The sequence below is a fragment of the Toxotes jaculatrix genome, chromosome 2 (genome assembly GCF_017976425.1).
Source record: "Toxotes jaculatrix isolate fToxJac2 chromosome 2, fToxJac2.pri, whole genome shotgun sequence".
NCBI classification, from domain to species: Eukaryota; Metazoa; Chordata; class Actinopteri; family Toxotidae; genus Toxotes; species Toxotes jaculatrix.
Window position 1 is genome coordinate 6,455,682 of NC_054395.1, and position 26,524 is coordinate 6,482,205.

A 26,524-nucleotide genomic window follows, 5' to 3' on the forward strand; every position below is an offset into this window, starting at 1 on the left:
TAAATGTCTGGATAAGTGTCGATAAGAGTGAGATTGATTTAATGAGCATACTTACCACACATCAAAGAGCTGCTAAGAGCTGTACGTGAGGCGATCCTAGCACAATCATTTTAGAACTGTGAGCGTTTGGCGGTGAATGTTTCTATGGTTTTTATGGATTTAACAGAAATGTGATCATGTAAAAAATAGGATTTTGTTCAGTTTATGTGAAGTGAAAGAAAACTTGCAACCTGTGGCCTATAACCCTGTCCACATCTAAGCATTTATCTTCAGAAAACAAGAACATATAGGGCAGGAAAAACAATGTGGGAGGATAAAAAGAAAGACTATCACACTTGATAGGCAGTATCAGAGGTACAGTATCACCTTTCCTTTCCTGGAGCCCAGTGTACTTGTTAGAATGGAAAGAACATTACACCAAGCTCTGGTAAAAAAAAAAAATGTGGCAATCAAAGTGTGCTCTGGCCTGTCAGCAAATCCAGCCACCAAACATCACTTATTACGATCAAACTGCAAGTTTTAGAGTTGGTTTACATTGCTTGCTGCAGCCCACCACTCTGTGTTTGGTAAAGAGTCAGGGGTCAGGAGGTTGGTAAAAAAAAAAAAAAAAAGACACAGTTTAATGTTCAAAGCACATGCCCTCTCACCACCTTCACTTTCCTGAATGCACAAACACACAGCCCACTTCCCAAACTGCTTGTTCCCCTCCAGTCCTTCAGTGTCAGGCTGTGCTCAGACAGACAACAGAGATGTGTGAAATAAACTCTGCCCCCTCATTCATCTCAATGAGACCACTGCACAGGCACAGTGGGGGTGCCAATGCAGCAGGCTCTACACAACATTCTCTGCCAAAGAAACCTGGTTTGAACCTGGGTCAGTGCAAAGCAGGGTCACTGAAAACCACTGTGCGGTGGTTTGATGTCTGAAAGGCCTTCAGACTCATGGGTCTGTAACTGAAACCAGCCTTCTAAGTTTACTTTCATTCAGCTTTGACTTTGATGAATGTGCACAGTTGACCAATAGAAACACAGATGTTCTATGTTTGAAAATGTAGTAGTTATCATTTTAGTGTGTGTGATCACCTTTTTTAGTACAATATTAGTGTTCCACACAGTTATTGAACACAGCACTGTGTTCAATAACCATTTGTGACCCACACTGAAACAGTGATTTCACATCTTTTTTTAAGGCTGGGATGTAGGGCTGTTTGAAAGTCTAATGTGACGCTACCTTTAATCCAGGTGTCAGCTCCCCACCCAGCCCTCCAACCTTCACCTCCCAGCCCTCCAACCTTCACCTCCCAGCCCTCCAACCTTCACCTCCCAGCCCTGTGATCAGGGCCTGAGGTGGTTGACCTGTTCCCTGCTGTTACCCTGCACACATATAGACAACACCCACGTAAATTACTCACAAATTACTTCTATAAGCTCTAATGACATAAAAACATTACTGCTGTCTCTTTTCTGTATTGAGTTGGCTATGTTATTATTACATATTTTGTACTCTCAACACTGAGATCTTGAGTTATTGTCAGAGGTCTGGAAACACAAAACCTGTATTTAATCCAAATCAGCCATAAAGAGTGAAAGAATGAAAAAACTAGGAAAGCTGGCAAAGCAGACTTGTGTTTAATATGAATGAATATTGTCTGTGGTGAAAAAAAAACTAAAATAAAAATCATCAACTTTCTGAAGCGGCAACAGAACAAGGAGCGTTGAGAGAAAGTTTGAAATCAGACATGGCAAAGGCTTTTTTTTTGACTCTGTACTTGTCACAAAACAAAAGCTGCAGTGTCTGGCTGTGTGATTGTGCCTTTATTTAGCAAGTCTGGAGCAGGGATGTGCACTTCCTTCTAACTTGGGCAGGGTTGGCAGGTCCTCATTTTTCCGGTTACATAACTGTCGCATCTCTTTTATCTGCTACCTGAACCCCGGGCATCAAAACACACACCTTTATGAAGTATTCATAAACCAAACCTGCTCCGAGCATTTTGTTTATTTGCTTATCAATTAATGTTCAGCTTCGTTGCCATAAAGCTCGTAGTTACAGTCATAAACAGAGCTATTTCCCTTCCCCTCTTCCATTCTTCACTAAAAAAGCAGGCTGACTCATAGCTCCACCACTGCGAGATGATTGTCCTTTCAATGACTTCCAGTTAAGGAGAAGAAGGATCAGAGGGGCTCAGACGCTGAACCTTGGTTGAACCACTGGACTTCAGAGAGGAGGAAATCATTCAGGGGGCCCTGGAAGACACAACGTCATCAGTTGCTGTGGCTGTTTTTGGTCACACAGGGCATGACATACAGTAAAACTGGTGGTAGAGCATATGAGAAATTCCTTACGGTATATGATACATCATTCATGCAGGAGAGGTGGTGAGTTATACTTTTTAGACTGGTCTTCCTGTTTCCTCCGAAGCCGACTCTACTTCCTCAGCAATGATGTTTTTCTTCCAGTGGGATTCTGCATTACCTGAGTTCTTGGAAACCTGAGGGCAGTGGAAACAAACTGCGAGTACAATACTGACATATCGTCACTTTATGAAGCTGTTACAGTGAATCTCTCAGCTAACAATTGCCTATTCCCACATTCAGAAACACAAGACATTTGGAGTTTTATTGTCCCTACCCCGGGGCAGGGGCAATAATGAGTTAGAGTCTCTTTATGAAGTCTGGGGAAATCTTCTGCATCATGATACAATAGACCAGAGTCGTGAGGCCATACCAAATATATTGTTCAGATGCTTTAGATTACATTGTATGCATTCAACACTGTGTATAATTTAGTGGTATCTAATGAGGAGGTAGCAGATCGCAACCAAATGAACACCCCTACCCTCACCCTTCACTTTCCAAGCATGTAGGAGAACGTACAGTGGCCTTCAGGTAATGTAAAAATGTGAAAGGCCTTCTCTACAGACAGTGTTTGGTTTGTCCACTCTGGGCTATTGTAGGAACATAATGGTGCAACATGGGCTCTGTAGAAGAGGACCTGCTCCTTATGTATGAAGGGCTCATTCTAAACTGACGACAAACACAAAAATTCTTGGTTTCAGGTGATTGGACACAAGACAACATAATGGAAACATAATCATGAATATTATATTCCATTCTGCTAAAATCCCCCTAAATTCTACACACTGGTCCTTTAACTACGCTGTTTTTGTGGCCCTGTAAATGAAGAACCAGGATGTAGTGGTCTCCTTGCTTTTAGCACAGAGGACACACATTTTTGTGGCTTCTTGGATAAAACACAGATACAGCACTGAGGAGAGGAAGGGAGAAAAACACCATGTAGCACAATTTTAGTAGAAAACATGATTGCTTTAAAATGTAGCCAACTTACTGATGATCATATTAACTCAAATAACATCTATCCATCATCAGCTTTAGTTTAGGGTTGGGTTTTTTTTCTAATGAACCTAGATCCAAGAGCAACTGTGCTGTACTGAGGCACTGATTTAAGCTGAATGCAAACTTGAGTGCAAAAAAAAGAGAAGCCAGTCAAGTAAAGATGCCTTTCACTCTGAGAGTTCTTCTTTACAACATACAAGGTTCCCTGGAAATTCATTTGAATAGTCCACCTGAAATTCCTTACAGCCAATCAACACATGCAACAAGCAGCGGCAGCACTGCTGTGTTATCAGTCATATGAGTCAACAACAAGTTGTTTCATATGACTGATGACCCCCCCCCCCCCCCCCCCCCCCCCCCCCCAACTGTGTGGGCAAATGTTTGTTCCTTGTAATCATGTAATCATAAACGTCATCTACAGACAGGTACTTCCTGTGGAGTTAAAATCAGATCTTATAAGTAAGACAGAATTTCTGTGAAAAAGCAAATAATTCCCACTTCTTCTTGTCACCTTTTCTTTGCCCTCAAGTTCTTTTTTTGTATAATGTAATTTCATGCCTTCCACCATGGGATTTCCCTATCCTCCACACTATCCTCACACACTCATACGTGTACACACATGTACACATCCTCAATCACACACACCCTCACCCACGTTTGTTCTCTACCCTGTGTTGCCCATAGGAATCCCCACTCTCAGCTCTGCCATAAGTTTTTATAGTGCATCGTAAATGTACTTCCTTACCTCTTTGTTTTAGTATCGTCAGACATTGTCTTTTCTGTGGTAAAATAATATTTTGTCAATTCTTTCCATATCTGTAAACCAGGAGCTTCCACCCGCCCCCCGTGTTTTTTGGAATGAGCTTCTTATAAACAAGAGGTGTGGTGGTTTGCACTGTTGCCTCACAGCAAAGAAGGTGCTGGGTTCAAAACCTGCTGGTTGGGGCCTTTCTCCGTGGAGTTTGCATGTTCCTCCTGTGTCTGCATGGGTGACCTCTGGGTACTCTAGCTTCCTCCCACAGTCCAAAGACATGTAGGTTAACTGCTGACTCTAAATTGCCCATAGGGATAAATGTGAGTGTAATTGCTCTATGCTGCCCGGCCTGTCCAGGGTGTACTCTGCCTCTCGCTCAGTGTCAGCTGGGATTGGCCTCAGCCCCAACACCACCCTCACAGGGTGGATGAAAGGACTGGAAAAAAATAATCTACTATACTGTAGGATACCTTATTTTTTCAGCACTCTGAACGATACACAGTTCAGGTGAGAAGTCAGTTTTTGTTTTGCAAGTCCCTAATATCCATTCTTGGATATCGTGAATTCTTTTGTATAAAGAAATGCATAAAGAGCCACCACTCACACACCGATTAAGATCAAGTATTTTTTCCAATTTGAGCTGCTTTCTTTAAAATTGAGGTCTTTATTCCACTTATCATAAAAACGTTTGTAGAGAATAATGTTTGGAATGTTTGGATTTCTACATAGGGAGACTGGTGAATTAAAACAAGCACAGAGTTCAATGTCCAGTTAGTTTCTTTCCTGGCTAAATATCATTTCCTCCTCACCTTGACCATATATGTTGATTTGTGTTGTTTTTATCAGCTCTCTCCATCAGGCATAAGACCATAGAGCTATTTATACAGCTGGTTTCCTGCTATTCAGAGGCTGTGGGGCTTCTGTTGAAATAAGGCCTGGCCTGGATACAGGTAGTCCATCACTGCTGACAGCTCCACTCTCTCAAGTCTTCCGTTTCATTCATCCAACCAGTTGTCTCACTCCTCATCAACACTTCGCACTTTCCTTCACAAAACTATTTATGGAACTTCTTAGGAAGCAGGAGTTCAAAAATAACACAGCATTCAGTTTGTTGACTCCTTATTGGAATTCATGTAATCGCTCTCTCAACTTTTCTGTGAAGGATTTTTTCCTGGATACTGTTCTGTTGTTGTTGTTCGTCTGACACATGATAAATCAAACACAGACGAGAGCGATCGTCAAGATTTATTTCTATTGTTTTGGGAATGTTACTTAACTTTGAGCTAAATATTGATATAACACTTGATATAATAGGGAGGCATTAATATGAAATAAATATTTACACTCAAACAGATTCTCAGTTCCTGTTTTTACTGAGCCCCTTGTTTTTCTTTTACACTGTGATTATTGATGGATTTAGTGTGGATGGATGGAGTGTGTGTGTGTGTGTGTGCACGTGGGTGGGGGTGTGGGGACTATCGGGAGGGGGTTTGTGCTACGATGTATTTGCATGAAAAGTGCTACACAAATTGATTGATTGATTGACTGATCGACTCAAAACAACCGACATGCAAACACGGTCGGGTAAAAAACAAACCAAACCAGTGAACCTAACTAGTGGAATAAATGACGATACCATGTTGCACAACTGACAGAAAAAGGGGGGACAGACAGTGAGAGAAACATGACTGAGTGAGGTCTAGAGCAGCAGGCTGAGTCTGGTTTGCCTTGGCACCCTGCTTGAAACGTGAGTTGCGGACAGAGCAATTGCCCAGGCAGCAGACGAGACTTCCAGCGGAACCAACCACAGCGTTCTTCTTGGTTTTATAATGGTAGTGTACAGCTGTGTTACCTCCACTCACTGGAATGTGAGAAAAACGGAAAAACTGACACATGCATATAAAAAGGCAGTTGCTAAATAACGGCATTCAGCTCCTCCATGAGCTCATAATAAAGTCAACAAATTTCTACTCACATGTGGCAACATCCACTAAAACTTGGACACGCTCACGTGGTTCCTGTTGTTTACTGGGTATAAAACATTTTATTTGAAGCTCAGATCATTACAACTCAATATTCTGTTTGTTAAAGGCAAATTATGGACACAAACCGAACACATGTCTGTCCCTTTCCTTCAACCTTTGTTTTGCAGACAAGCTCTTATTAGGGTCAATTCACCCAAATCACCAAAAAACAGATTCTCTCTTTCTAAGCTGTGTGTGTGTTTGTGTGTGTGTCATCATGGCAAAATGGGGTCTTGGAGACACCCACTGTAACAGGAACTACCACAGAGCGGCTTAGAGTCCTTTGGCAGGTGTTTGTGTCTGTGGCTTTTGTCACGACACAGCTGTGCAAGATGCAGTCACGAAACTGTCCAGGTGTGCAGCTGAGGTGAAAATGAAGGACGAGTATGAACATGGGTGTGGTCTGACCCATGAGTACTGAGGACTCATGTAATAATGAAGTAACGACTACCAGGTACTCATGGGTCAGAACATCAGTGTGTTGATGGGAGCTGCAGTTGGTGTGATCCCATCACACGATGGTCTCTAGTTCTGGTTTCATTAGCCTCCATCCCAGCACCATGGCGACGAAGGCAATATTGTTTGTGCTGCTCCAAACACTGCAAAGAAAATCACATTTGAAAAATAAAAATGTGCTTCTGAAGGGTGTCATTTCAGCTGGACAGTCAGAGGACACTGACTGTCCAGGTGCCAAATTCTAGATGAAAGAAAAAAACCCACCACTCCACCACTGAGCCACCCTACTTCTAAATTATTATTTAAATTATTTATTATTAAGTGTTAGGTCTCAATCCAGGAAACTAAACATGATTATAGCATTAGTGTATTAATAATGCATCAATTTATACAGCATTGTGAATTCTGTTGTTATGCCACAATAACAAAGCACATTAACCAATATGGGTATTTGTTATTTGCTACATTGATATACATGCAGCAGATTTTTCTATTCCATTCACCTCCTTTGCATCAGGATTGTGGAAGAAGTGAAGGATATTTTAAAACCTTTGCAATGCAGGCTAACTGTAAGAAAGACATATTATTTTCTAATTTGGGTGAACCAAACATTTAAACTTACTAAGAAAGGGTTAAAGTTTTTGTTCCAGAAACCAAACAGGCAAAAACAGACCAAACCATATGGCCCAAAGAGAGAAGTTCAACTGACTATGCAGATTAGTCAATTAGTTTTCATGTATGGACCTATATGTTCAATATGGTGTGTTTGTGTGCCTGTGGGTGTGTGTGTTCGCAGGGTAACAGGCACGTGTGGGGGTGGGGGTGGGGGGTAAAGGTCAAGGTAGACAATTTCAGGTCAGGTGATCACAGAGTTGAGACAGATGGTCATTTACCACTGTTTGGCAGCAGCTTCCCTTGGGGACATCACAGACACCCTTGGGCTGCCAGTCACAAGTCAATGGGCAAGAAGACAAGAGAAAAAGAGCAAAATGGTGAAGATGAGGAAGCGATGGGAGCAGAGACACTTAGTAGCAGATAAGAGAAATAGGGAGGTTTTCGTTTTTTTTCTTTTCCTCTTCGTTAAATGATTGATTTGAGTGGACAGGGATACTGGTAGGTCCAGAAACCTACCAGTATCCCAGTACTGGACACCTGTAATGACCCTGTATATCAGTAGTAGTAACAGCATTTTATTTTGTCACATTTAGGAGGGAAGTAATTTGACATTTTGGGAAGTAAATTTATTTGCTTTCCTGTTGAGAGTTGATGAGAAGACTGGTACCACTCTCATATCAGTGGTTGTAAGTATGAAACTACAGCCCAGAGATCATTAGCTTAGCTTAGCATACACACTGGAAGCAGGGGGAAAACAGCTTGGCTCAATTCAAAGATGCACCTTTTAGCAACATTTTCAGACACAAAGTTGATTTGCTGTCGGCCAAATGGATGGATGAGTTTGTAAAGTTGTCACATTTTCCCCTTGGAGTTAATAAACAGTTTGGCACATAACCCCCATAGAACCACATCTTAGTCTTTTTATACTTTGGTTTTTGTAGAAGAATTAAACAAATTAAACAACACAAAGTGCTGATCCAAATTGGTGCAAGTCTGTGTCTTTTTTTGTTTTTGTACCTTTGGACAGAGGCAGACTTGCTGTTTGCCCTCGCGTCCAGTCTTTACACCACGCTAATTAGTCATTGGCTGTTATTTCATATTTAACAGGCTGATATGAGAGTGGTGTCAATCATCTCATCAAATTCTCAGCAAGAAAGTGAAAAAGCATATTTCCCAAAATCAATTCCTTTTTGTAAAATAACAGTAAAGACAAATGTTTTTCTTTCCACTAATTTCAATTTTTCACTCCGATATCAAAACACACACTATAACTTCAGGTGTGAAGTGACTAATTAATCTGTAACTAATTTGCCAAACTGAAAGCTTAAGTCAAAGAAGAAATGATGACAACAATACTAATCTGTGGCAAAGGTCGTAGAAAACTCATAAATAAGATCAATTTTCTTTCTTTCTTTTCCGTGCTTCCCTCCCTCTGCCACCTCCACTTCCCTCCTTTGCAGACAACCAGCTGCTGCTCCACACCTCCATCTGAGCGAGGGATGATCCCCAGAGAGGAAAAGAGGGGATGGAGGTAGACGAGAGGAGAAGGAAGAAGAGCCGGCAGGATGGAGGGAGGGAGCGGATGGGTGCGACTAGACGCTCCGGGTCACAGGTCAGGGCTGCATGTGCTGGGATCCTTTGTGTTGAATCCCCCTCCGTCACCACTACCACTGTTGTTATAACACACGCTCATCGCCAGGGGTGAACTCTGGGGTCTCTCACACACACACACACACACATGCACGTCTAGTGGTCTCTGGAGGTCTCTGTCACACATACACACTCCTCTAACTGCCTTTGGGGGTCCCAGTCCAACAGACCCCCACCCACACACTCATTATGGGCTTTAACCACGGACGTGTGATATAGGGTTTGGGTTTAACGGCAGAGTCAGGGTCAGAGCCCAGGGGAAAGAAAACCTCCCCGACCCCAACCTCCACCCTCAACACACACACACATATACACATCGGCCCATGGGATGATATAAGTCATAATTACTTCATTCTGTCATCTTCTCCCCCTCCAACTGCCATCCACCTGAAATATTCCCCCATCTCTCCACTCTCCTTTATCCTTTTAAAAGCTTTTGTTTAAATTTTAGAAAAGTTCTGCCTCCAACACATTTTAAGCACATACACAGCTCCTCTTTGTTTCTATGAAGTTGCCACGCAGGCAGCTGATATTAGCAAAAAGCAATAATGTAAAACGGTTTAAACACTTAACAGAAAAATAAAAACACAATACTGCTCTTGGATTATGTGAAGAAATGGCCTCAAAAACGTGTCCTTTTGGTGGAACAGAACAAAACAGCTGTTTGTTACAAGTGAAACAGGATTTAGTAGTTTGATAAAAGAGTAGTAGTGTGAGCGCACCCTTTATGAAGTTTATGATAACACTGAGAAGAGGGCAGGGCAGGCGTTCAGTGTCATACACAGAGGAGCATTGACAGTAGGACAAAAAGCTGTTGATGGACACATTGCAAGGATGATTTGGGACAGTAAAGGACAGCTGTTCCACCCACTTCACACCATTCATGCTTCACTCAACCAGTCCAACTGTATCCAACAGTTTGGGAAATAAGTTCACTGGCTTTCTTGTGGGGCACTAAATGAGATGAATGGCACTACTCATGTCTGCATGCTAGACATGAAGCTAAGGCCAGAAACCAATTAGCTTAGCTTAGCATATATTGTGGACTGGATACAGGGGAAACAGCCAGCTTGGCTCTGTCCAAATGTGCATACCAGGACCTCTAAAGCTCATTAACATGTTGTGTTTTGTTTGTTTAATCTGAACAAAAACAACTTGAGATTCTGATGGGCCACATTCACGTCCCGCAGTGTTCAAACTGTAACTATGAGCAGGTCACGTGGGAGATTCAGGAATTTCGGACAGCTGACATCGGCCACTTGGCAAAAAGAACTACAGACATGTCAACAAAGCAGTGACACCATGGCTGCAAAGTCTCAATCGCTGGCAAGTGCATTTCAATAAAATCCAACAATAACACTAATCACTTTGGTGAAACTAAAAGGAGCTGCACACTGTTTTGGTACTTAGTTTAACTTGAGAACAAACCACATTTATTAGGCCTCAGAAACTTAACCTACAAGGCTTTAAGTGGAGTCACCATCTTAGGATAATACAAGAACAAGACAGGATAACAAAAGATTCTCCAGCTCTTCCTATTCTGCCAATATGGTGTCAACTCAAACATTGTGTGTTGGACTATTTCTTGGCCGGACGCAGTCACTTCCTGGACTCTTTGGTTAACTCGCAGTGTCAAAGTGACAAAATGACTCCAGAGGTCAATGTTACCAACCGCAAAATACAACAGACAGGCTTGAGGGTGATATTGATCTTGTCTCTTGCAGGGAAGTGATTAAGCATATTCTCCAAAATTGTTGAACTATTGCTTTAATCTTTTGTTTTTTCAGTTTTTTCTAGGATATCCTGTCTCCTTATGTATCACAGCTGACCCCCTCTCATCCCTACATCAGCACACTCATCACCCACTACTCACCCCCCACCCCATCACTTTCCTGTTTCCTCCATATTACCCCCCTCCAGCCCCCACCCCCAAAGATCCTCACCCTTGATAATCTGGGACACATGATGCAGAGTGTGTGGCACCAGCCAGACTTGCAGCAGCCTGGAACCCCCACAGACTCATAGCTGTACGCACACAGAGGCACTTCAACAAAACATGAATTATGGATGCAGTGATAATGAATAATGAAAGGGAGATGATATACATATCTGGCACTGGAAGCTGCACAACTATGAATAAGAGGCAAGAGTTGAATCATCCCAGAGAGGTGGTCGTTAGATTTGACACAGTGTCCTTGATGTCAGTGTGTTTGCCAACAAATGTATTTACCACACGCAGAAAAAAAGAAAAAATGATAAGAATTTGAGTTTCAATAAGATTATTTTTACTATGTCTCACATGCTTGAGGCCCTGAGTCAAAGAGTGATCATGAATCAAGAGCTGTTGTGGTGACTATGCTATCATTCTCTAATCAAACTGATCCATTTAATCCTCAGCATCAGTTTAAAAAGTCGCCCGAGCTGATGCTTTGCACAGAGGAAGGAAGAGCAGTCTATAGTCTGATCTCTTGCCTTGTCATTATGAACACAATGTAAACAGAGCAAACAGGCCACCAAAACACTGCAAGAAACACGAGAAAGTGCTACGGATGCAAAGTGAACAAAATACTAGCAAAACAGTCAAAGCTTCACATCATGAGAGGCCAATTATCAGAGGTCAAAAATGTAAAGAGACACACAGGGACAGTTAACCTGTTAACAGTGAGACAACAGGACAGAATCATTTCCATAATAAGGAATTCCAAAATGTTCAATAATAAATGTGTATATATATATGGAATTTTCACCAGTGATGCAACTATTTCATGTTGTCATAAGGTCACTTTTCATCACCGTGATATTGCCTCCAGTCACCAGTAATACACACAGATCAGTGCCGGCTGCACCAAATAATAGATTAGTAATTTCATGTCCACATCATCCAGTAGTATTTTAGTATTAAGTGTCTCATCATGGGAGGTTTGATGTGAAGAACACCAACATGTTGGAGGAGGCGAACTGTTCTCACAGAGCTCACACACCCTCAGGCAGCTCCACCCCTCAGCCCTTCGGCTGTCTCCAGGTCACCTGTTTGGAAACCAGGATATGAAGGCATTCCTTTAGAGAATTCCTGGTTCTTTTCCCAGAGCGGGTTTTGAGAGAGTCTGTGTGTATTTGTGTGTGTGTGTGTGTGTGTGTGTGTGTGTGTGTGTGTGTGTGTGTGTGTGTGTGTGTGTGTGTGTGTGTGTGTACATGCTGAATGCCAACACGTGTCTGGCCGTGTTGACAACTGCAGATTAGGAGTTTTATTTAACTCAGTGTTGCTGCATGTGCTGCCATCTTAATGTGATTTGACACTGCAGTGTAAACATGCAAAACATCAAATGTGAAGTCTTTGCATATAGAGTTGTTGTACCGTGTAAATGTGTTTATATAATATTTTAAACTATGTCAACAAAAATCCAGTTAAGTAGGATTTGATCCAGGGACACACAGTGACACATGCCCTGAGGTCCTGCCCTGCAGCAGAGTTTACTCTCAGCTGACACGGCTGTACAGTAACGGTACATGTCCTCTCTCTCTGCTCTGGGCTGTGATAGTGAATCGATCAGCCTTATTGTTCCTGCTGTAACGTGGTGCCTGATACATACCATCACACACCCGTGCTTTACTCTAACTTTCACCTGAAGTAGCTCAAAGTTCTGGTAAACATGTTTCCTTGCTGTAACACTTCAGACAAAATATTTTGTCTATATTTATTCAAACTCTTAAAAGAAAAATACTATGAACTATGGGTCTTAAGTATTTAAAATGTCTTCATCACTGACAGAACAGATGACGGGTACAACCTCAAAAACTATTGTTAATCTAACTGATGAAAATGCAACTTGATATCTGAGTTTGAAGATAACAGAGGCCTGTATCACAAAGCAAGGTCAGCTTAGTCTGGTTCTCTTTGGATTTCATGAATTCACTAAGACCAAGAGAAGTTAACCTGGATAACCAGTATCAAAAAGCTGGTTATCAGTTAAATGAGCAGTCTATGGTGTTCATTTTGTCCATTAATAAAAATGCAAAGAAATTTGGGATTGCCAGGCATTCGACAAAAACTGCAAACCAACATTACTATAATTCCATGAAATGACAAAAAGCTGCAATGGTAAATGTAAAGAAGCATGAGTTTTGTATTGGCTGTCTTTTGGTTTGCAATTTATAGTCTGTTTTTGTTTGTTTGTTTGTTTGTTTGTTTTTTGCAGTCGTCTCAATTTTTCTTGGTGCTCTTAAGTTTTTCTTCGCTCTTATGGGAAAAGTTCAAGTGCCTGATTCCATTGGGTCAATAAGCTGTCAATCATATCCTGCAAGGATCGCTGGGAAGTGACCACACAATAAGCCCCAAAACTTGAACGTAATTTCCACTAGCAGTATTCATCACTTATTTATGAAACCAGACTTTTGACAACAGATAACCTTCAAGCAAATGATGTTAAAACGTTGTTGGTGATCTAAGTTGTTGCCATTAATTGTGAGCTAACGCTAACTACACCTTGTTTGCTTATTAGGTACACAGAGAAAAAACAGGACCCTAACCTTTTGGCTATATAAATCCATAAAAATGAACAGTTAACTGCGGGACACAGGGTTGGAACACAAAAATGTGTCATTAATACCAAACTATAAAGTGTTACTGTTCACACAGATTGTTGTGTTGGTTCCTTCTGAGACACCTCTACCATGTAACTTTAATCAGTTCAGTCTTTGGCTGATCACATTGTGTTGCCATGACGCTCCTCCTCTACCTCTTCAGCCTGGACTGTTCAAAGAAACATCTGTAGCCTGGGTCCAGTCATGAGCTGCTGTGAAACAGCTAATGACAAACCAACATTCCTCTGTTTGTCTGTTGTCTCTAAAAGAAAAATCATTAGCACCAATTATATAGACCAGGAGCTGATTCATTCCTGTCACGTTTGTCTGAGGCCCTGGGCGATTTAGGCCCCACCACAAAAGAGACCAATGGCAGAGCAAAGCAGTTTTGTAGATTAATTGATATTAAGTTAATTAGGGACATAGCTGGGAACCCCATTGGGTTGGGACCCCTGTATTGTGTCCACAGGCGATCCATCATGAGAACTAAACCCTTGCTGACACACAGAGGAAGGCTCACAGCTTTAAGGACATAGACAGGACCGACCCTTCGCTGCCACGGTAACAAACCAACACAAGAAGCTAAAAACAACACCGCAAGAATTCTAACAGAGCAAAGACAAGCCGGGAAAACTACTAGTTTGAATGTGACAGTTTCATAGTTATTACCTTTTTCACCAATGTTCAAGTTCTTTAATAAACTGCTTCCCTTTAATGTGAGTTTTAAAAATCAAGCCAGAAAATTTGATAGAAGTTAAAAACCCGACAGACACGGGATGAATCAAAAGTAAAACTATAATAAATGAGTGGAGAAATAAATGAATACAGGCAATGCAGCACGTGAAGGGTTTACCGAATGGTTCAATGAGTCTGAACGTACTGGTGTGATGCACACCACCATCATCAAAACATCAAATGAGGGACTATGTTTAGAAGAATGGCGTTCATCCCTGCAGAAGCTCAGTGGCTTGTAGAATCAGTGCCAAGGAGCATTAGAGCTTTTCTGCAACTAAGAAACTTTATATGTTGAACATCAAAGTTTACTCCATGACTTTTACTTTAAATATGTTTGGTTTTGGTCGTGTTCACTGGCGTTAGAAGAAACAATCAGAGATTTGTAGTTAGGGTTAAGACTGCCGACATCATCTGTCTGCACAGCTAGCAGGCTGCCCAGCTACATCCGTGTAAAACAGAGGAGAGATGGCCACAAAAATCCCAACATGAGCGGATGACGTCGACTCTTAAACTCTAAGGCTCTGGGGCAAAACAAAACAAAACACACTCCCGACACATTCACACAGTTATGAAAACGTATGTGCTTTCTCATGGTCTTCTTATTGCCCTTATTTTAAAGCTCTTCACTTTACAACATCATTTATCACTAATGCACTTACGGTGAAAGAACACAGCAGACGGAAGAGGAGAAATCTGATTACTGAACAGAGCCATTTAAAAACATTTTACAGTAACCTGGTTATTCACTGCAGTCTCAAATGTCCTCCCTTAACCTGATGTCTCCCAATAATCTGATTGTCTTGTGTGCATATAAACGCAGAAATGATCAACCCTGCCGTTGTCCCTCTTCATCCCAAGGACATAACATTTAACCCTTCTTTCCTGAATGAGAGGAAACTCTAAAACTGCAAGGGTGAGACATCTCACTGGGTGGAAACACGACAGTGCCAAGCCTACAAAAACAGACAATGTTATCACACCTAAACAGACTTCTGCTTTAAAAACTCACTATCAGAAGAGGAACTGAGAGGAGGAGTGACAGGGAGAGAGAAAGTGTGAAGGAGAAAACAAGGAGGAGAAGCCTCAGCCCTGATCAGGCCTTTTTCCAGGTGGATGCACTGGAAAAACAAACAGTGGAAGTCTGTCAGCGTGTGAATGGATGTAATGGAAGATGACCTGATCATAATGTGTGTCACAGCATGTCACTGATCAAACTGCTGATTAACTTGATTTCTAATCTGCAGTTCAAATCTGGAAAGTTGCACAGGATGCAAATGTTTTTCCAAAATAAAGGATTGCATCTCTGCTTTTTGTGGACGGTTCTGCTGGTTTCATCAAAGCGTAATCTCAGTGCAGTGAGCACTGAGAAGCTGTGCAGCTGACTGTGAAGTGGCATGGATGAACAATACCTCCAGGTACTCTGAGGGCTGGTGGGAAATGGGCTGGGAATGAGTCTCTGCCCCCACGTGAAACACCTCATGCATCTTGGGGTCTTGTTCACGAGGCAGGGTGAAATGAAGCGTGAGAGTGTTAGCAGTAATGTGGATACTGTACCGGACTGTCAGGGCTGAAGAGGGGGCTGAGGCTGAAAGCAAAACTCACCAGGCAATGTATGTTCAAATGTTCAAACCCTCACCTATGGACAAGAGTGAGATCAGAAATACAAGCAGCCAAAGCGAATCTCCTTGCAGGATGGCTGGGCTCACTCTTACTGTGTGTTCAGACAGAACAAAAGAATATTTTCAAAGTTAATAGAAAGACACGATTAGGCTCAAACTCTCCCTGGGGCATCGCACATTGATGCAAAGACAGAGTTTTATGAATCTACTTTATAAATGTAGAGAGATGAGAGGAAAAAGGAGAGAGAGTGAAGGGAAAGTGTGTCCATACAGTGGTAATGCTAGATCACTGTACAGTTGGTACAGTGGGTGTCTGGGGTGATTAAGCACAAATGGTCCACTGTGGACGACTGAATGACAAAAGGCAAACCTTTGCTTCGCTTTCTGTCTGAAAACACAAAGATAGAGATATCTGAAGGAAGCACAGAGAACTGCGGCTCCTTTGTGAATAAGGGGGTCAGATAAGGTGATGTGGACGTCTCATTTGGATGCCTCCTGGATGCCTTCGTGTGGAGGTATTCTGGGCATGTCCAACACGCTGGATGGATTACATTATCCTATCTAGCATGGGAGGACGTGGCTAGGGAGAGGTGTGCATGGGCTACTTTGCTTAGCCTACTACCACTGCAACCCCAACCAGCAGAAAACGGATGGATGTGAGATTTATGGAATTATGCATGCTGACGTGTTGAGTACGCACTGCAGTAAATGATCAAATAATGTAATGTAGGCTGTATGTTTGGCTGCTGTCGGGGATTATGCATGCAGAGCGAACACTCGATCACGGCCACTTCCCTGTCCCTTTCATCCTTAGTCATGCTTCGGTGTTCTCTTTGAGGGGATGCCAATAAGGGGGCGAGGGCAGAGGGCCCACCAATACAACACAAAGCAGCAGAGCAGAATATGGCAGAAGTGATTGGGAAGAGGAATAATGAGGAAGAGAGAAGAAGAAGAGGAGGAGGAGCAACATCATTAGCATGGGAGTGATGGCAGTATGACCCAGTTACGCACAATGCCTCAAGGGTGGAAGTGGAGGGGACAGACAATCGTGCAAACTCACGTGCCCACACACACACACACACACACACACACACACACACACAAACACACACACACACACACACACACACACACACACACACACACACACACACACACACATAAAAATCATATTCTGCCAAGGTCAAAACAAGTTCTACAGGAAGGACAAGGCCAAATACAACAAGCCTGGACATGCTGAGGTTAAGCAGTGACAGATAGAGCCAGGCACGAGTCTGAGGCTTTCACACACACACACACACACACACACACACACACACACACACACACGCACACACACAGAGCACGAGGCCGAGCAGCAACAGAAAGATGTGAGGCCACACACCATCACACTGGGTTTTTGTGTGACCTACATTCACCATGTTAGAGGAATTAAGGGTTTCTTGCAGACGTGTTCTCGTGACTGACGAGCAGTCACCCAGTCCTCGGTCCTTCTGTCTCCCTCTGCTCTGCGGTTCCCCTCAGCCGAATAAGCTGTAACACTGTTAAATGTGCTGTGTATGAAGAGATGACAAAAAAACCTGAGAGAGAAAAAAAAAACGCAAGGCACAGTGGAATCACAAGAAGGAAGTCAACCTCAGAATCACTTTCCTGCAGGGTAAAACTGAATTGAATTCATTAAACGATGTGACGAAGCCACAAACGGAGATGATACAGGATGACAGAGCACTCTGGGTGACACCCCTCTCTCAGCTGCCATCAATACCAGGAACCATCAGTGTCACTGTCAGTGAGCGGTGGGGCTGAATCTGACTTTTGTCAGGATGTCAGACAGGAAACATGTTCAAGCAGGGTACTGAGAGATCTGCTGTTAGGACCATTTTAAAAGGAGGGTGTGTGTGCGTGTGTGTGTTTCGTTTGGTTAACGTGCCAGATTGACTCTAAACTGACGGTCCAAGCTGATTACACCCCCCTTCAATCCCCATTTCTGCACTAAACAAAGGGGGAGAGGAGAGATGACGGATGGCAAGTGTTTCCTCAAGAGAGATGGAGAAACATCTCCAATTCTAATGGGACAGGAGACGGTGGGCAGGAGGTCAAAGTGGGGTGAAACCCTACGGGGGATAAAGCACAAAGTCTGTGTGTGGAAGGGGGAAGGGGGCAGAGGGAGAGAGGGGGGAGAGGGGGTTGATTTGGGGTTATTTGCACCGTCACGGTTCTCACCTAATTTCCATAAATGAATCAAGGACGCGTGTCCTACTGTGTTTGTGTTGTACTGGCAGCTGCTGTCTTGTCTTGACAGATGCAATGTCTTCGCTACATGTCGGCGAGGGAGTAGCTTCATCAAATTTATTTCTGTCTGGAGTGATAAACGCTCTTCATCTAGCCTGTCAATTATTTAATCATCTGTGAGGTTGCTGTGGATGATATTTTTGGAAAAACCTGCTGCATGATAATCATGTTTGCGTTTCTTTGCTTCAGATGCTTTTCCAGAAATGAAAACTGAAACCCAGCTGGTTGGGGCTGCATGTGGGTTGATGATACTGAAAGACAACAGCTCTCACAAGAAGTTGGAGAGCTCACCGACGCATCTGAGTTAACCACTAAAATCTATGTAGAAAAACAGGACATGCAATCTGCTCTGAGTGCACAGCATTTCTGAGTCTCAGCAAAGTTCAGGAATCTGCAGAAACAGGTGACGAGTCAACTGTCCAATAAAAACAGATTTACTTTAATGTTAAGTGAATCAATTTAGCTCTTAATCATCGTGCAAACGGTTATTCATACCAGATATACTGTAAGACTAAAAGACCCAGATTGTGTTTCGGTCAGTAACTATTATTCAAAATGAAGTTACTGTTCTGTTTCTGATTTGACTGTAGTTAAGCACTGTTTACACTAAATACCCCTAACTGCTGGTAATGACTCTGCGTGCCTGGGGCCAGTGTTAGAGCCTAAAAAAAAAAAAACAAACAGACATGAAATATGATCTGGACCAGTTCCAGCAAAATAAACATTTGGCCTTCATCAGTTTTAACTGACAAACATTTTACGGTCTTGTTTTTGAAAAGCTTTCACTTTCAAACGTGTTGCATCCAAGGAAACTGCATCCAGTCTGCTGCTGCTGCTCAAAACTTTGCTGCCATCTTGTGGGCATGTGTGGTACTAACAAAAGTTTTGAGATTTCTGTCTCTGAAACATCTGACCCCAGCCCAAACAACAGAAGTGAATAGAAACAGTGTCACTAAAACTGTACATTTAAAAAAAATTAACAATTTCTCTGCAGACACAATGTCACTGTAACTTTAAGTCGCAAAACCACACTTTAAAAATAGTCTTTTAAATTAAAAGTCCTGCACTGAGAGTTTTTCTTAAAGAACCTTTAAGTAATATGTTTACATTCCCAACATATCAGATGACCGTGTGATATAAAGGAGAATTATCGCCTGATTCTGCAGTTCCCCTCAGCTCTATACAGTGTTTTAGAATCATTCATTCTTTTTTTCTCTCTGAGACTCAGAGGCATTGATTTCATTTCATTGTCATCTTGGACGACGTAGTTTGTCGTGCTTTTTAACTGTATAGCATTGCACTGATAGGCGTTTCTAATATGTCTATATCTTCTATGTCTCTATCATCCAGTGTATATTATTTATTAAGCCAGTGAGTTATGTTCACCACTAGCACAACCTGAACATAACCTTCATTCATGCAGGATGTACTGCAGGACTGCTGTATGTGTTTTAGTCAGGTGTACCTGTACCTGCCTCTGAAATGTAGAGAAGCTGAAATGTAAAGTAGCATCAAACAGAGGTGAACTCAGTTGTTTTACCCCACTGTAGTATAAGAAACGCTGCAGTACAACTGTGATAGAAGCTCTATGTGCTTAGATGAAGCATAAAGACTTACAGACGGGATAATAATTTATGAGCACTCTCTTCTTCCTGCCAAATCACATTGCCATTCTAAATGTACTTTGGCCTGTGTTTGTGGAGGGGAAGCAGGTGAATATGCAGACTGTGAGCCCAGGTAGGGTTAGGGAACTATAGCACGTATTCTTAGTGTTATATAACACAGCGTTAGTGTTGAACAATGATACAAAGTGTGGCAAAGCACCTGACTGACTGCCTCACACCACACCACAGCTGTGGTCTGCTCCATTCTCCTCTCCCTAACTGCAACTGTTTGACACAGGAAAGGCCTATTAATAACTATTAAACTCACAAAAACAATATATTAAAAGCATCAGATGACATTTGTTGAGGTTTGTTTGAGTTGTACTACAGTTACCAAATTACGTTTAAACGTCCTAAAAAATTTCAAGCTAAAATAGTTTTATTAACAGGTGTTTTTTCCTCACTATATAATGAATTTACAGCCTAAATGGTATTTTGAGTTAGGGTTGCTTTGGACGGCTCAAACAGTCGGGCAGTGTGGGGTTACTATGAACACGTCTGTCCTTATCTGACCCCTGGGACTCTCCTCCCCTTCTCCTCCCGTCTCCGCTGCGCTGCTGGTGACCGTTGGCTGCCTTATGTGCCACATACCCGCCCACAGTCGGCCAGCCGCTGGGCTTGCTGCCAGACAGCTATGGGATAATAGTGGCCTGTTGCCAACCTGCACCGGTGGAGGTGTTAGTTAGGCTAAAATGTGGCAACTTATCTCTTGTTGTGACTGTCTCTCTTTACTCTTTTCAATCCACAAACCACTCTTTCACTTTCTCATACACATGTGCACACTGTCCCCACTTCCTGCCTACTGTAAAATATAGTCCCATCTGTGTCCTAATGTAACCTCACTTAAAGCGACCCCATCGTCCTGGCTGGATGAGAGCTGTGAGGAGAGTGAGACGGACTTTTGAGAAGGAAATAAAAGAGAAAGTATCTTTGTGTTGTCTTTTGTGATCTGCAAGCTAATCTCACCCCACTCTCTCTCCTTCTGCCTCGGCCAGTCCTATCACATGCTTTGCTAGATTGTTTACTTACACTGGTTTGGTCTCTTTCCTTTCTAAGCTCCCTCCCTTTTCCCTCTCTCTCCCTCTCTCTCTCTTCCTCCCATCCAGCCTTCCTCACCCGCCCACCAGTTGATTCCTGCTTAGTGCTATGTGGCGATAAGAGCAGAGACGAAACGGGACAGAAGGCCTAAACAGCCCTTTCCTCTCAAGATTTGGTCTTTTGTTGTTTCATCTTCTGATTCTGCAGTTTCACTCCGTAACAACTACGGTGAGTATCAGTCTTTGCCGAATCAAATAAACAGACTATAATAGGGTTTGGCAAGCAGTGCATGAGGGGATGAAAGGGGGAGAGACCTCCCCCCCCGACCCCTCACACAGCTGAGGAGAGTGGCGGACGTGCAGAGAAGATAGTAAACCATGACTCCGATCGAGCTGAGACGTTTCTAAAAGTGTATAAATGTGCAGCAGTTGTGTTGGTGTGAGAAGCTAAAAAATGCTCTGCAGACAGAGTGAAGTATGTCAGACTTCATGGTGCTGTATTTATTCTAGAATAAAAGATTAAAAAGATTTCTCTATATAATTCCATGGACTTCTTGTCTCTGCAGAATTAAAACACTTGTCTAAAAAGTAAACATGAAGGCTGAACCATATTTGTTATTACAGGCAGACATTTCTCCCCTCACTACATTTGCTTATTTAAGAATAAGGACCAAAGACTGTATGGAACAAAGGAAGATACTCGATTTCCTTCAAATATGTGTTAGTGAACAGGTCAAATCGTTCTCCCTCTGTCCCCTCTGCGAAGGTCAGCTTGGACTCTTAAATTGACTAAATGCCAATTTCCGCCATTTTCATTCGCTGTGTGCCTGTGTGTGTCTATGGGGAGTGTGTGTGTGTGTGCGTAACAAGCCACAGAAAGACAGGTGAAAGGACAAAAGCAATGTGAGAGGAACTAAATCTTTAAACTTAATTTAAACATTATTCCTCGTTACTGAGGAGCTTAAATCACAGACTGTGAACCTGAACAATTCTCCAAATTCACAGCAAGGTCAACACACCGTTGTACACCATGATCTGATCTGTTGTGTGTCAAATTCGTCTGGTGCTGACGCCAAGGACGCAGTTCTGCAGTTTGTTTTTAATTTGAACGTAACGTTAGCGTCAGCAGAGAGAATCTGTCTGCATCCCTGCAAACATCACCTGATCAATAACACTGTGATTCAGAGCATCTTGTTATTCTTTTACATTCTTTCCTCTTACATTTTTTTGGAAGAACTTTTATTTTGGTTTATTTTCTCAGATCAAATCTCAACTATCAAAGGTCATTAAATTAAATTCTCTTTCAGTGGCTGCCCTTTCCTGTTTATGTTACACTGTGTTTAACAGTACAGGATCATGAGGTGGCCAGACTGGCAAAGTAGGGATTTGGCTTTGATTCAGGCCACCTTTATAAAGCACAGACATAATGGGTCCTGGATATTTACAACTGTTACGTGTAAGTGTGCATGTTTGTGTGTGTACAATAATACAGAAATAGTGTAAGAATCATTTTTCTTTGGTTGGTTGTAGTTAGGACTGCTTTTAAATGCTCGTATGTGTCATAAATATAACTTCTTATACACTGAGCTGTTTCTGTCCTGCTTAACAATACAATTTACAGTTATTTAAAGTTATAGTTGCTCTACATGTAAACAAAACTATTATATAAAAAATGATACGTCAAAGACATATTGAAAAAAATGACAGTACTATAAAAGTCAGTACTTCCACCGTCATTTGCACTATTCAGTCATTCTTCTTTAAAACAGAGAAGTTGTACATATTACTAAACAATGTCTAAAGCAGGCTTTCAGGACCTGCTGTTGAACTTTATTTTAGTTTCACCTCACGATATTACTTTTTACTTCTTATTTCTGACAGCATGTGAAGGCAACACCAGTAACACCCACACTGCACTAACTGCAGCTGATGAATTAGATAGCTAAGTCTAATAATAATAATAATAATAACAATAATAATGAATTAAAAAATTTGTAGCTTAACTCATATCAATATGATTTCACCAGAAGTTTTACTTGTCTCCAGATTTTTGTTTCTGAGCTTACTGAAGACTTCCAAACCTAATTCAGCCACCCACATACAGAAGTAGGTCACCTCTTTGTATCGCTCCTAAATAGGCTCTTCAAGCAGCTGACTCTATGCAGAACAGTTTACTTCCTCCTCTCTGTCTCACATAATCTAAAGACGTAAATTTGCTGTACCTGTACCTGTAACAGTAAACTAACATGATGACTGACCATTAGTCACAGCAGCTGTGAGGAAGGATACGCGGGTACATGCAGCATGATAAATGAAGGAGAGCCTGTTGATTAAATCAGAAATAAACGTGTATATCTGTGTGATTGTTTACCTGTTTTCAGATGCTCCACCTGACCGCAGGGCGCGTGGGAAGCCTCCTTGGTAGGCGCGCGACAGCCACCTTCACCACCAGCAGCGCGAGGATGGCGAGCCACGGTCAGGGTCTGATTTGTGTCCGCCATTTAACTTTCTGACCTGCGAGTAGAACAGTCTGAGCTCCTCATGAAGAGCAGTCATAGTTTTGTGGATGAACTGTGGCAGAAGGAGGGTCAGGATGTTTCCTTGTTACCTGTCTGATGTCCAGGTGCAGGTCTACAGGTGTTTCTGAGGGGCAGTTAGGAACTTCCGCTATTATTATTATTATCACATTTATACAATCTTTGATAGTTACAGCTGCCCAAACTGGTCCCTCCATAGTTTTTAGATATAAAAATAGATCATAGATAGTAGGAACTCTAAAGTCAAGTTCTGTCCGGTCACAAGCTGGTGTAACACCGGCAGAGGCGGAAGGGGTACTCTGATTTTCTTTTTTTTTTATCCAGTCGCAACAGCACTACTACTGTGTGGAATTAAGAGTTTTTCATTACAGATATTAAAAAAATAATTTCAGAATAATTATATAATTGGATATAATTATTATGTGTTATTATTATTGATTATTGGGCAACAGCACTTGATGCATTAACTTACACATCACTTGAATGTTGCACATAGTAAAGCTGAAGCTAATCTGGATACTTTACACTAAATAGACTTATAATAAAGCTGCATCTTATTCAGCCTATAACAATGCATCATCATTTATTTGCTGATCATTTTTGCAGTAATACTATGAATCTGCAAAGTAACAAGTAAATAGTCACTCACTAAAGTAAATTTAGTAAAAAATGAACATTGCTCAGAGGTACTCTCATTGTACTCTGAAATGACAGCTGTCAAAATAAGTGACCCTACCCAAAGACTATGGAAGTACCACTGCTGGTAATGGCTGCTATCAGAGCAAGAGGCCTCTGTCTGTCCCACCAGCAGAGGGCGCTGTCGCACCATCATGACTTGACATCCACATTTACTGATGATCTTTGTGGCTTTTGTGTTACAGTACAGTACAGTTTTCTACACCTGGGCTTTAAAAACCTCTCCCTCTCTTGACTGTACATTATTGCAGCATTTGAAATAAGTGACTCTTCTTACCCCTGTCTCTCCAGATGTGGCAGAGACTGTGGACATGTCTCAGCCTCTGTACTGGGACCGTGTGGACATCCCTCTGCCCGACAAACCCTACAAAACTGCACTCACCGCTACTGACAAGAGCCTGAAACAGAAGGAGAAAGGACCCTGGAATCAGCTGTCCAAAGAGGAGAAGATTGCCCGTAGGTCCTTTACACAGAGGCTTAATATAAGTTTAAATACTCATCTGAAATTATTACAGTACAATAAACATCCACACAGCAGCACAGTTACTATAACAGCACAGGGAAATCACATTTATTCAAATTCTGCTCTTAAGTACAGTTCTGAGGTCCATGTTCTGTACTTGGGTATTTGAATTTTGCAACTGCTTTATATTTGCATATTGTCTTTCTGATCCTGTGCACTTACCTGATGTCTCCTCCTGACCTCTGTCTCAGCTTGACTTCCTCTCTCACACCCCCCTGCAGTGTATCGGCTGACGTTCTGCCAGACCTTCCCTGAGATGACGCAGCCGTCAGACGAGTGGAAGACTGTCCTGGGAGGCGTCTTCATCTTTCTGGGCTTCACTGGCCTGGTGGTGTGGTGGCAGAAAGTCTATGGTAAATCTGTGCTTTTCCACTCTGACTGGACAAACAGTGACTCTTCTTAATTCTGTGACTATAACAGGAAATCTTTTTTCTTTTTTTTTTGCCTCTGCTTCACGCGCTCGGTGCTGCTGGGTTTAACATTTTCACTTGTCATCGCAGAAAAAGCACAGCTGGGACTAATAACATCAATCAGGGCTCTGCTCCTTTTAAGTATCCCAGTAAGCCATGACAATACCAGCTAGCATTCACAGTACCAGAGCCCTGGAACTGACTCATCTGAAGGGACTGCAGGCTTTATTAGTGTTATGAGTCGCAGCTCTTAAGAGGAGCATCATGTCCATGTCCAGACATCTTTATATCTTCATATTAAATGCACGACAGAGTTCACTGATGTGCTGTGTACCTCTCTATACATTCGTTCTCTCCAGTCTACCCTCCGCGCCCCAGGACCTTCGATGACGATTGGCAGGCCAAACAGGTGAAGAGGATGTTGGACATGAGGATCAATCCCGTCCAGGGCTTCTCCTCCAAGTGGGACTATGAGAAGGGCCAGTGGAAGTAAAGAGGCGGCTGGACTGTGGCTGAGGTGGCACCGAGTTTGGACCTGTCACTCCAGAGCACGGCTTTGTTCCACTCTGTGAAGCTGCTGTTGAAGTCAAGCTGACTTTGAATGTTGTGTTATGAATGTTAAAAACCACTAGAAAGATGAAGCTAATCCACTGTTAGCATCTCTGGGGTAATTTTACTCTGTGACTCCTTTGCTCTCAGTCAGTTACCTCGTCTACAACCACTGCAGCCTCCTGTTATGGTGGTGACTGTGTCCGTCCAGGTGTAAACATATAATAATAAAGTTTTGCTTGTGTCTCCGTCCCAGTCTTTTATTACGCGGTGAAGGCTCCGCTCAGCTGCTCAGCTGCTTCCTTCTTGTGTGGCAGAAGCGTCTTCGCCAAGGATTGCACAAAAAGTCATTAAGGCACAGAAATCTGACCACACAACAGGGTCCTGACAAATCATCACATTTCACCGGAGGCAGAATGTAACTAAGTACATTTACTCAAGTACTGGACCTGAGCCGGAGTGGGTCATTTTCCATACATCTCTATCTCCATCACTGTATTTTACCTGCTGTTTGGAGAGGCATCAAAAAACAACAACAACAACAAAAAACATCCACAGAAACAAACACACAAAACAACAAAATCATGACATTAGGTCATGTTGTTATATTACTTATACTATTACTAACATTGCTGTTACATCATTCATCAGTTTTAAAGTAAGAGTAAAAAGGTGGTCATAGATCAGGTGTGTGACAGAACATTGATCCAATCACAATGAATGATCTACCTGTTTCTGTAGCGTGAGCAGAGGCAGAGCTGATCAGTGTCAAATGTAAGCAAAAAACATCCATGTGTGACTAAACTGTTTCAGATAAACTTAAAAAATGTATATGAAGCAGTGAAAGACAGTCAGCTTAAAGCCTGATACATATCACAATGATGGGTATGGAAATAAAAATGGTTAAATTATTGTAAATAACATTTCAAGGTAAAAGATGTGATGTAGCAACATGAAGTGATGTGTAATATCAGGGTAACACAGAACGTGTTTCCTCCTCACATTCTGTTTGTTTGTCTTAATGTCCTG

The 26,524-nt window shown here is 42.2% G+C and overlaps 1 protein-coding gene across 1 annotated transcript; it reads left to right on the forward strand.

The window, feature by feature from the left end:
* Window positions 1-20,834: 20,834 nt before the first annotated feature.
* On the forward strand, window positions 20,835-25,739 carry LOC121200540. Its single transcript, XM_041065915.1, has 5 exons — window positions 20,835-21,009; window positions 23,162-23,255; window positions 24,305-24,469; window positions 24,758-24,889; window positions 25,306-25,739. The coding sequence occupies exons 2-5, from the start codon at window positions 23,162-23,164 to the stop codon at window positions 25,437-25,439; spliced, it is 525 nt and encodes a 174-aa protein (XP_040921849.1). The 5' UTR covers window positions 20,835-21,009; the 3' UTR covers window positions 25,440-25,739.
* Window positions 25,740-26,524: the final 785 nt, after the last annotated feature.